The following is a 12,542-nucleotide window of genomic DNA, read 5'->3' on the forward strand; positions in this document are numbered from 1 at the left end:
TCTGGCTCCTGTGAATCTTTTTTTTTTTTTTTTAATGCTTAATTCACCCAATACATTGTATAGGGAGATTGGACATCTAACTCAGGATTATGAATTCCACTAGGCAGCAGGGTGCCTAAAAATTAGGTGCTGCAACACATAATTCCTCTTGTGAATCTAATCCTCATATTGTCAATCCATGGTATGGTGTGCATCACATGGGGTGGGGGAACAACAGTAGCCCAAAGGATACACTCCAAAGGGGACCCACAACTGCAATCCAAGTTGCTCTAATGTGGCTGCACTTGGACTGGATGGCCTTACATATCTGTGCAGCCAGTGACAATCTGCTCCTACATTATTATTCCCCACCTCACCCCCATTTTCTCTGCAGTAGGCCTTTATCTTTCAAAGTCTCATGTTCTGAGCAAGGAGGGCTTAGATTTAACTCCCTTCAAAGGTCATAAAATCACTGCTCAGCAACACAACACACAACAAAGAACTGGGTACAGCTGCCTCGACTCTCGTGCTCCCAGCCACTTGTACAGTACTTTGGCCTCTGTTTAATCCATTTTAATTTAAAATAATCAAAAAAAATGGCCCAACCCTGCAGCAAGTGCTAGCTAATCAGTGGCTCAGTTCACTCAAGGCTACCAAGCTTTTCAGTCAAACACTGTAAGAGAAATTTCATCCCTGGAGTAAGGAACTAAAATAACTTCTGTGAAAATGCAGCATTATAATTAAGAAAAATAAAAATCTCAGCCTGTTACTTTAAGAAGAGAAATACCTACAGCTCAGTTGCTTCTTTGACCATGTTTTCTGCAGAGCAAGGCATTTTTTGCTTCACTAACATTTTTTTCAAAAAGGGTAAAACAGGTGCATAATACATGCTTGGTTCACCACATTGTATATGCACATAATTCATAAACTGTCCTAGCATTACAGTACCCATTCTGAAGTGCTGGGATGACATAATTATTTGTTTCTATTTCTAAAATGTTAATATTGCTAATAATAGAATTACTACATGTCTAGGATTTTAGAAATTTCACTGAATTAATTTCTATATAGAGAGAATGTTAACCTCCCACAAAACAAATAAGAAAAAAGCATGCAAGCAGCTCTGCTGCAGTGATTTTTTCCCCAGAGGTATATAGGGGAAGATGATTTCATTTAAGGCCTTTACGATTCTAGTGGGCTGGTGATGTGGAGAGATCTTCCTACATTGGTTTCTTGCTCTGGGGGCTTTTTTCTCCTACAGATTTCTTATGTCATTGTTTTTTAATTTTGGTGTCAGGGAAAGAAACTTGATTTGGCAGCACATGTAGTGATGAGTGCCTCTCAGAAGGTATCCAGATAAGGGTTGAACAAATAAGTAACCAAAAGTTTTGGATTTGTATCAGATGCATAAACTAGATGACTCTTGGAATTCACTGAAACTGAGCAGACTTTCTAGGACAGTGGTGCCCAAACTTCTCCTGTCACGACCACCCTTACCAGTAATGGAATCTGTCCATGACTCCCCTCTGTTACTGCACAGTTGGCTCAACAGAGGAGGTTGGGCTGAAGGCACAGCTGGGGGATGAACTAGGGATGGGGGAGGAGCTGGGACTAGAGGCAGAGCTGGCCTGGGGGCAGAGAGGGAATGAGGGTAGAACTGGGCTAGGGGTGGATCAGGGAGCAGATTGAAGCTGTGGCTTGGACCCGAGCAGGGGGCAAAGTGGAGCTGCGGCTGGGGCTGTAGCTGGGCTGGGGCCAGAATGGATGGCGCTCCATCCCCGCTCCCATGGGGGCTGGCCCAGGCCCCACCACATGGCCCCCCAAACCTTCCTCTGTGTCCCCTAGGGAGGTGTGCCCCACAGTTTGGGGACCACTGTTATAGGGACATTTCTGGCACATCTGCTTCCGGTGTTAGTTGGGGAAAAAATCTTAAAAGTTGCCTTTTTTGTATGATAGTTTGTTTCTTCCTGATCTAGTTATGGGTAAACACCACAATAACAATCATTTCAGAACCATAAGGCTTCACTATGAGAAGAAAATGAACATTCTGGGTAATGTTTATTTTTCCAAGGAGCATTGGCAATTCATAGCTGCATATCTTCTTTTCTTCTCCTTCTTTTCTCTGGTTGATTGCCAGAATGGAACTCTGGGCCAGAAAAGCACTGGAGGTTTTGAGCATAGCCTCTTCATATTTTTTCTCTGACTAGCTAATAAAGCTCATTGTTGTGCTAAGATGTTGGAGGTACCTAGCTCCTGGCATAGGAAGAGAGCAGCCATAACATGCCTAACAGAATTAGCACTGTGATTGCCACTGCTGTAACATTTCATAGACTTAAAATGGGGGTAGGAAGTAGCTTTCACATCTGTAGAATCAAATATGATGAAATAATTCAATGGTCTGTCAGCCTTGGAGGTTCCTTTTTGCTGGATTGACCCCGATTGTTAATTAATATTACTGTTTTTATATGTGCTACTCTTGGACATTTGTTTGGTAACTACAGTGAATTATCATTTAAACTTTATAATTAATAGTTAGATTATTGCTATGGTTGAAATATCATCAAGCCACTGTAAAGCCTTAATTATAAACTCTCAGTTCGAATTATCTTGATTCTAATGTAGCTTTTCTTAAACCACATGCATTCAGTTGTATCTGAGAATAATAATATTTATATTTACATCTATAAAATGCTTTACAAATCCTTAGCTACTCTTCATAACATCCATATGAGGTTGGTAAGTATCCCCCTTTTACACATAGGGAATTTGTTCCACAGAAAAATCAAGCTACTTGCCCAAGTTACACAGCAGGTCAGTGTCAGCTGGAATTGATATTCAGAAGGTTCTACCATGTCCAGATCAGATATTTTAAAGACTCAATCCAAGCTTCTCTATATCCTTTTCAAAATCTATAGTTATATTCATAAGGTCTAGCTAATAAGATATATTTAAAAGTAGTGCTTTCTGATTTTCTATTCTGGTCTATAGGATGATAGATTGTATTTATTATACTGAAATGTAATAATCATTGTCAATGTTTACAGCCCATATATGACTTTGCTTTTTTAGGCTTTGATCCTGTATTGAGCTTTGTGTGGGTGGCCCCATTTGCCTTACAAAGTTCACTGTAGGCTTGGGGCCTAAGATATTGGGGAGGGGGGAACCTTAAATATCTTGCTTTAATAATAAATTTAGAAACCAGTGTGCATTCTGTTTAATAATGGTGATGATGTTAATCTACAACCTGTAAATCTCCATTATTATATTCTTTCTATCATTTTGTTTTTAGCTCCATGTGGTGGGCATTTTTCATCTCCCAGTGGAGTAATCCTCTCTCCAGGCTGGCCTGGGTACTATAAAGACTCCTTGAATTGTGAGTGGGTGATTGAAGCTGAACCAGGACACTCTATCAAAATTACGTTTGAAAGGTCTTGACAAATGTTTTTCTTATTTGATATATTTTTTTCCAATTTTACCCATAACCAGGAGTTATTTTCGGTGTCATAAAGTTCATTTACAGTTTGATTGAATACTTGGGAATTTTGCCTTGGGGGGGGGGGGGGGGATTTTCAAAAGCAACAAAGTGCCTTTAGAGCATAAATTCTGTTGGCTTCTAATGGGAACTATGCTCCTCAGTCACTGCACGCCTTTTGAAAATCCTTCTTTTTGTTGTTAATTTTAGCCTGTCTGCCCCAATTTAAACTTTTCATGTATCTAAAAATGTTAATTTTTTTTGCTGATAACATGTTGAACAATACATGCAGGACCTTTTCTTTTATAGGAATGGTTTTATTAATTCTGTTTTAGGTACATAGTAAAATGTCTCCAGTTATGGTTTAATTTTTTCTTAAATACTGATCCTGTAATGGGATACATGTTAAGCAAAGTCTGCCTTCATGGGTCCTGTTAAATTGGATCTAAAATGGTATTGTTTTTGTTTGACAGTATTGATATGAAGAAGTTGAACTCTGCCATACCAAAGGTCTGTTTAACAAGGAAAACCTTAAGGAAGCCTGAGTATAGAACTTATAAATTATTTATCAGCAAAATTATTTAAAATTTTACATAATTACTTCCTTCGTAAGAAGAATATCATGTTGAAATACAACACTTTTCAAACCAAAGAACCTATTGCATTTCTGAATATGAGCCTAACCTTTAGGTTTTCAGTTTCTAAACTTTCCAATCAACATGCAGGGTGAAATCCTGATTCCTCTGAACTCAGTGGGGCCAGGATTTCCCCCACTGTGATAATCATAAATAAAACTACTAGGTCAGATAATCATGTATCTACGTACAGAAGATACCTCTGTCAATGGATTTCCATGCTCCCACACAGAGGTGCGAAGGTCAGCTCCTTCTGCATTACTGGTTCTCCCAGATCCCAGAGATATAGACTTCTGAGGAACATGGAAATCCACATGTTGACAGGTGGGCAAAGCAGAGCTAGTACTTTACATCCATTGCTTCCACCCTTTCCCCACAAGAGAAAAAGAAGCTGCTGGAAAATTGTTGATGCCTTTTTAAAAAATTGCATTAAAATAAAGCAAAAAGAAGCTTTAATTCACAAAAAATAGCATTATCTCCACTACATTTTGTCAAATTGGTGTGGACTCCGCAAGTGGGTGCTAGACTCTTTCTGTAAATATTGATCTTAAATAAGCTAACTGGTAAGCTGATAATAAAGAAGGATTTGTGGGAACGTTTGAATTTATAAGGCACACATATCCTGTAAATAGTTTTATGATGATTTACATGATGCATCTTGGCTATCCAATTAAAATACTTGGGGTTGGAGTCACAAAAGGATTTAGGCCCCTAACTGCCACTTTAGCCACCTAATCCCAAAATAAGACACCACTGGGACTCTCAAGACCCCTGCTTAGCTGTTTCCAAACCTTGAATGGCACCTAGAATTGCAGTGCCCCTACATTTTTGCAGTAAAAATTCCCTAGGTGCCTATGTTTCTGCCTCTTGAGCAAATGCACTGCAGCCACATGGCAGATGTCTGGATGCCTAAGCCCCAGAGACATGAAGAACTGAAGAAGATAGGTATTCCTCTGCCTAACTTGCTTGTGGGGCCTGATCCAGTAAGTGTGTTCAGTGCTTGCCTATTGGATCAGGCCCCTATAGATGAGCTTACATAAAATGGCAGGTGCTGGGGAAAGGGAAGGATGACATCTTCCTAACTTTTAGGCTAGTGGTGGTTACGGTACTCACCTGGGATTTGGGAGAGCCCCAGTTCCAGTCCTCCCTCCACCAGAGAGGAGAAAGCATTTGAACTCAACCTCTCAAGTGATTTCAAGCTGTTCCACTGTGGATAATTAATTTTAAAAAGCAACAACAGAGCACTGGGATTGGATCTTGAGTTTTCCACCTCCCAGGTGACTGGTCTCAGGCTACACAGATATCATATATGCATATTCACATTCTCTCTTACTCTCTCTTTTTCCCAATGATAATTTCATTAATTTAGCCATAGTGGAAGAGCTTCAACACTAGACCTGAGAGAGAGCAAGCAGGAGAATGACATTGTAGCCTGGTGCTTAGAGCACTGTAGGGGGATACCTAGGAGTGAGGGTTCCTGATCCATTTTTTAAAAAAAATATTTATCCACAGAGGAACAGCTTCATCAGGAGAGACTGAGGGAGCCACCCCTCCATCAGAATATCCTATAGCCCAATGGCTAGGGCCCTCATCTGAGGGGTGGCAGATGTTAATTTAAATCCCTTCTTAAAATGTAAGATTGATTTGAAGTGGCGGCCTCACACATCCCAGGTACACTAACCACTGGACTAAAAGTAGGTGTCTAACACGAAGAGAGCATTTGCAGTTGAGAATCCCAAGTGTAGGGATCTTCCTATCTCTGAGAGAGGTGTGAGGCTTAGCATATGACTGTCGTCTTGGCATTTTCTATAGACTACTTTAGGTAAGGAGCTCCCTAGCATGCTGGCTTTTGTGAATCCCAGTCTAAGGTGCCTATCTCTCCCCATTCAGTGTATAGGGTGCCTAGGTGCCAGACTTAAATTTTGTAAATCTCACAGATTTTCTAAGCATCTAAAAATTAGGTCTTGTGACTCTGAGCTTGCCTTACTTTCTTTGTGAATCAAGCCCACGCTTATTATCATATAATGGCAAGGGATTTGTTTAATCTGAGTAATGTACATAAGAATACTTTATGTATGGGGCCATACTGAACCGCTCTTTTTTTGTTTTGTTTTGGGTATAACTTCCCATTGCAGTCAATGGAAAAATCTGCGTAAAACCTTAAAGTCTAACATTATTTGTAGTGTTCTAAACCAGAGTGTATTGGAGACGTCACTTGAAGAAGAAAAAAATTGAGTGCAAGTGTCCGTAGATATTGCAAAAACCTACTCTTCCTTGATTTAAACAAGTGAGCAGTCCTCTAACTTCACTGAGACTGCACACATGCTTAAGTCAAGAACATGAGTAAGTGTTTGAAATACTGGAGCTTTAGTAATCATACTAATCTAATACTAATTGAAATACAGGTAAATAAAGTTAGAATGCAATTACTTACCAAATACAGTAAACTCTATCTATTCTGCTCTGCTGATTTTATTTCATTTAAGTGAGAGGACCTTTTTAGGGTCATCTGTCATGATTGATATGCCATTGTGATGCCATAGATAAGATTATTTACTTATTCTTTTTTTAAAAACAACAAATATATCTCGCTGAAATTTCCCAGGTTTGGGCTTGGTTCAGAAGTTGGTTTTAGGAGAAAAAATATAACAGGCATTTTTTATTTATGCTGGTGAAAAGCACATTGCAATGCACTTCCCCTTGCCAGCTTTTTTAATGTAGGTCCAATTTTATATTTTTACTCATGTGATTATTCCTTGTTCATGCAAATAATCCACCAAGGTCACGTTTATTTAAAATAAAACAATGGGATCATTTGTGTCACTGAGGAACTACTCATTAGAACTGGGCAGGAGATGGTTTTCCCACCCTGAGAGAGTTTTTGGGATTTGGGAAAAAAATGTCCTATCCCAATCTGACCTCCTATTTTAATTCCCTTCACCTCCAATACACTCTGGTTTAGAACACAGTATTGGTTGTATCACTGCCTTCAGTGAGGAAACCAAGAAGTCTGCAGCTTAGTTTCTTCAGATCCTAATTTTGTTAAATATATAGCCATGTTACTTTTCCCCATTTTACAACCTTTTCTACAACTTTATTTATTTTATGCAAATCTTTGCATTTCAGCTCTGTGTTCAGAAAGAGACACGTGTTGCTCTAAACATTCATCAGTGTAATATTTAAAGATATTAGTTATGGGTTCTTATGGCTTTATGAAAGGGGCAAAATATATATATGGTTTTATTTATTTTACAGGTCTAAAATCTTTAGATCCCTCTAGTTTGCATCTTCTACATGGGAGGGCACTGCTTGGCAATACATATTTCCTGCACAAATAAGCCACCTTAACAGCTTTTCAACTTGTCACTTGCACAGTGGTTTCCATTCTCACTCCATGCCATTCTGAATTCATTCCTCTTCCTACAGTTTCTCCTTCCCCTGTGACTTTGAAGATCTATATAGGACTCAGCAAGTCTGATAGCCTTGTAGCTGTACCCAATATGCTTCTGTCTCCAAACATCATGGCATAAATATCTGGGTAACAACTAGAATAAAGAGACATTTGCAGACATAGAAAATCCATTAATTTTCTGGTTTTAGGTCTCCCGGTAGATTTATTTCATATTTTGTTGTGTTCTTATGAATTTCTGGTCTCTGAAGTTTCTACTCCTTCTGGTGACAGTGATAGCTGTGACAATGAGATATGTTGGGTATTTTTGAGTCTGAACCTAGACAGAGTGACTTGAAAGAATAGCAGTGAGAAATGTGAATTGCCACTCTTCATCTTGTGGCATTAATCTTGAAGCCTAATTATGACAATTTAAATGCCAGTGCTGCTAATCATCTCACTGCTGATCAGCATACCAAACACATTTGGCTAATGAGATTACTCAGTGTGTGCCTGGACATACTGCTCAAGTCCTGACATTGCATTGATTTGATAGGCTGTTTCTTAAAAATAAGGCCACATGTTGTGAACATACATATAGTTTAATATTTGATTGATTTGATTTGATTTGTTTTGTTTGGGTAGCTGAAATGCTTGCTACCTCTGGAAAAATGAGATTAGAAGTGGGCTTTGTTTTCTTTGTTTAAATGTGTTAGACTCCCACGGAACGGCTTATGGGATGTTAGGAGTCTTCAATAAAACTAGGTCCAGTAGCAACACAGGGTTTTCAGATTAACTGTTAGGACACTGCTTAATTTCTGGGAGGTTTAATGTTTTGGGAAATGTCATTTTTGAAGGATTAGGAAGGAGCCATTGGAGAGGACTCTACCAGGAGGACAAAGGGGCTTTTGGCTGGCTTGGCTAACTTTCCTGTCAGTTCCCAAACTCTCTCTAAGATAGGAAGGCAACCAGTGAGGGAAAATGGGGATGTACCAAGAAGTCAGGATGTGAGTGGAGAAGAAAAATTACCAGCATTGTTACAATATGTGACTGTGCCTTCCAAGTGCAAATGCAAAGTAATCCCTTCACCTGCCTGAAACTTTCAAAACAAAAACCCCCTAGACATTCCCTCCTTCACATATTCCCCATCCTTGTCACCCAGGCATCGCTCCCTCTTTTGTCTAGTGAATGCTTATTTCTCCTCACCCTATCTTTTCCTTCCTTTTCACACATTCACCTTCACCGGATACACCTGTTTTAAGGTTTCCTATAGTGGCAATCACCCTCTTATTTTAGTTACATTCTTCCTTGTTCTGGAGGTTCAACTTTGCTCTCATGCTTGCCTGATAGTTGCTCTCTGCAGAAGAAAAGAAACCCAGGCAGGCAAGGGGCTCTACAGAGATTTTTTTCCTGTGTCTTGCTGTATGTATGGCTAGGGAGAAGGGAACTGGAGATGCCTGCATGATCTGTGATTTCTGGTATTAGTGCTTTACAGATCAGAATCAATACCCAAAAGCAAGAAGCTAGTGTGGCCTCTAGGGAGAAGTTACCGTATCTGCACTAGCTCACTAGCCCTTTAGGGCAGACCTATGCATGGGACCCCAGGTACTCCACGCCACAATGGGACCAAGTGCCATGCCAGAGACTCCTAAATTCTTCAGCACTACCCTCTAAATTCTGTGGCAATGTTCATGTATTCTGTTTCCATGAAATATTGTTCATTCCCACTCTCTACTGCCACACAAACATACACAGGAACGATTCTTAGTTGAAAATATTCCTTGCTGTAAAATTCCTCAATAATTATTTTCAACAGTGATTTTTAACCCCTGCTAAGTTCTCCAGGCAGCTCAGCTCCATTCCTTCATCTTTTACTGTGATTATGTTTTCCAAGCAGCCCATCATAGAACCTCCTTTTCCCATTGTATGCCGGGGAAGATGGTAAGGAGTGTAGCCTGTTTCATTGAATCATCTCCCTGGCTCCTTGGACTTTGGCATCTGTACATGTTGTAGTGTATTAAAAAGCACAACAATTATTAACAGTTACCATTACAACTGGTTGGGCAGGTATTTCTCCATGCTTAGGGAATAACTGGAATCTCACATACAGCGGTGTAGTAATTTTTGATGGCTGCTAACCTTTTAATGTCAATCAATATAAAGTGCATTGCAATACACTTGAGAGTCTGTAAATTGCAAGATTCACATTGGAGAGACAGGTCTCAATCAACCAGTCAAATGCAGATGTAAAAAGATGCTTTGGGCCACTGATGGCATCTGAGACTTCACGAGTAATGTGGTATGCAGCTGCACTGCTCTTCCTTGACAAATGTTAACATATATCCCTCAAGAACAGGAGTAGAAACCACCTCTTGCAATGATATATACACGTTCCCTTATATACCATCACTTCTCAATTAAGCCTTAATTGATGCACTGTCATCTAGCTCTCTAGACGTTACTTACAGGCTGTAACAATAAACATTCGGATTAGGATTCTGTTAAAGTAAAAAGCACTTCCATGTTGTTTGTGCCTTATAGAATAAGACATTACACAACAGAAGAAAGCATTGCCATATCTCTTGTGTTGCTTTTCTCAGTAAATTGAATACAAATTGTTCTAATGACATTGGGCATTAATGTTGTAAATATTATAAAATAATATTTTCCAACAAACCCATAGCATTGATTTTTTTCCCCTGTGATGTTAATTAGACCAAAATATATAGACAAGGATGGCTTAAATTGGGTTCCTAATTCCATATTTAAGGCACCTAAATAAATGTGGCTTTGTTTCAGAAGTGCAGGGCACCCACTAGTCCCATGAAAGTCAAGGGGTTCTGCAGTGACTCAGCACCTTTTCAAAGCAGATATGTTTATTTAGGCATCTACTCATTGTAGGACTCCAATTTTAGGCACCCAGGTTTGAAACTTTAGGTCTTTCTGCACAATATTTTGAAGACACTTAAATTGTGTGTAAGCTCTTTCCTTATTAGAAAACACACTCCAGTTGTATTGTTAATAGTATTGTACATTGGATGTTATGTTGAGAAGTGATTCAAATGATCTGTTTGGATAATGTTCAGGATATTAAATCCATAGAGATAAATCCATAGAGATACCTTATATGAATCAGTTCTTCCTGCTTCACTCATAAAAAGAATCTCTTGTACATATCATATAATTTTGTTTGAATTTTCACCTTCTAATGGCAACAAAAATGAGGCACAGACTATTTCGGAGAGATTTTTGACTAGCTGGAGTTGATGGCACAATTTTAGCCCATCACGTCCTCCCTGAGAGGCGTGAATCCTCTGTAAAGTATATTCCTGGCACTTTGAATACTACTGTTCAAATAATACTAATAATTTGCATTAGGTTTGTTAATCCTCATCATTTACATACATGTTACATTTAATTTGAATAAGATTTAAAATCTGAAATATTATGTTTACATCAATGTAATTCTAATACAACTATTTTATGTATATGTCTGTATGTGTGTATATATATATGTGTGTGTGTGTATGTTTTCTCAACCCTAGATTTCAGACTGAACTCAATTACGATGTTTTGGAAGTTCACGATGGACCAAATCTCCTGTCTCCACTTCTGGGTTCTTACAATGGTACACAGGTCCCACAGTTTCTATTCAGTAGCAGCAATTTCATTTACCTTCTCTTTACAACAGACAACAGTCGTTCTAATAATGGATTCAAGATTCACTATGAAAGTAAGTAATGTTGAACTGTATGCTTTAATCCCCCCGCCACCCATTTAAACACAGATGTAACTGCGTACACACACAAATATTTGTCCCCGTCGGTACTACCCTGAACCATTGCTAGCATCCATTCAGCTGAAGAGAATTTGGTGGGATTCTGTCCAGAGCCCACTAAAGCTTTCCTTTATCAGTCAAAACAGTTTAACTGCTGAGCAATATGCAAGATATTACCTTAGGGTCTGCTGCTGCTGCTTTTATACTCCCACCACTTACTAGATTAGAAGACTGAGATTGAAGTCAATGGATGATAATTTTATGCCTTGTTATTCTTTTCTTTTTTACAGCTAGTACAATGCATTTTTGTGTGTGCAAAACTATATAAAATCAGTAACTATGATAACATTATGGAAGTATACGTCACAATGTTCAAACTTGGTTGGGCACTGATACCTATGCTTTGGCACCTGAATTAGTGGCTTGATTTTCAGAGGGGCTGAGTACCTTCACCCTCACTAAAGCTAATGGGAGTTTGGGTTGCTCAGACCCTCTGAAAATTAGGCCATTTATTTATTTAGTGCTTAAATATAGATGTCTAACTTTAGACCCACAAATATCTAGTTAGAGTTCTCTTCAAATACATTAATATTCATTATTTTTCTCCATACAGCTCTAATGATTATCACACTATAGAAAACTTCTCTCAAACTGAAAATGTACATACAAAGTGAATTCATAAATATTAATATTTGATCTTGTCCTTTACTTTCTACATAACTCAACTCTATGGTGGGTAAATTAAGTTCTTCTTAGGCATTGAGTCATAGTCTGATGTTACTTTCAGCATGACCTACATATTTCAGATTGTAGTGTACTGTAATTGAAATAAAAAATGCCATAGTAAAACTTTCTCATTTAAATTACTCAGCAGCGGTGTTCTCTCTTGGAAACAGTGGTTTGTATCTGTCTAGGGAAACTCGCCAGGTACACAAGGAAGGTGATGGGATATGTTCCAAGGTGGTAGGAAGGATGGCATTCATATAATCTTTTTTAAATCACTTGGCAAAAATGGTTTTGCCATCAACTTTGTTATTTTGTGTGAACAGCACTTTATATAGCAGACTAGTGCATATCTCACTGACTTTGGCAGCATTACATAGGTGACATTTTCACATGAATAAGCTGTTCTTGAATGACTTCTTCAAGGTACTCAGCTTCTATTTAATATCAGGCATGTAGGTCTTCTGCTTCCAACTTTTTTTCTTCCACACTAATGGTTATTGGAACAGCTACAAGAAAATTATTCCCACATGATTTTATTGTTTAAGATTGTTTGTGACCCTTTTA

At 38.6% G+C, this 12,542-nt stretch overlaps 1 protein-coding gene across 2 annotated transcripts in view; it reads left to right on the top strand.

Annotated features, from left to right (window-relative positions):
* CSMD3 (CUB and Sushi multiple domains 3) overlaps positions 1-12,542 on the top strand; it is a 1,174,472-nt gene that overhangs the window by 696,721 nt on the left and 465,209 nt on the right. For both annotated transcript variants that reach the window (XM_037892097.2, XM_043539165.1), the window contains 2 exons: positions 3,269-3,407; positions 11,020-11,207. In XM_037892097.2, the coding sequence (XP_037748025.1) occupies positions 3,269-3,407; positions 11,020-11,207 (327 nt within the window). The remainder of the gene's footprint in view (positions 1-3,268; positions 3,408-11,019; positions 11,208-12,542) is intronic.

The sequence above is a fragment of the Chelonia mydas genome, chromosome 2 (assembly GCF_015237465.2).
Source record: "Chelonia mydas isolate rCheMyd1 chromosome 2, rCheMyd1.pri.v2, whole genome shotgun sequence".
Taxonomy (NCBI): Eukaryota; Metazoa; Chordata; order Testudines; family Cheloniidae; genus Chelonia; species Chelonia mydas.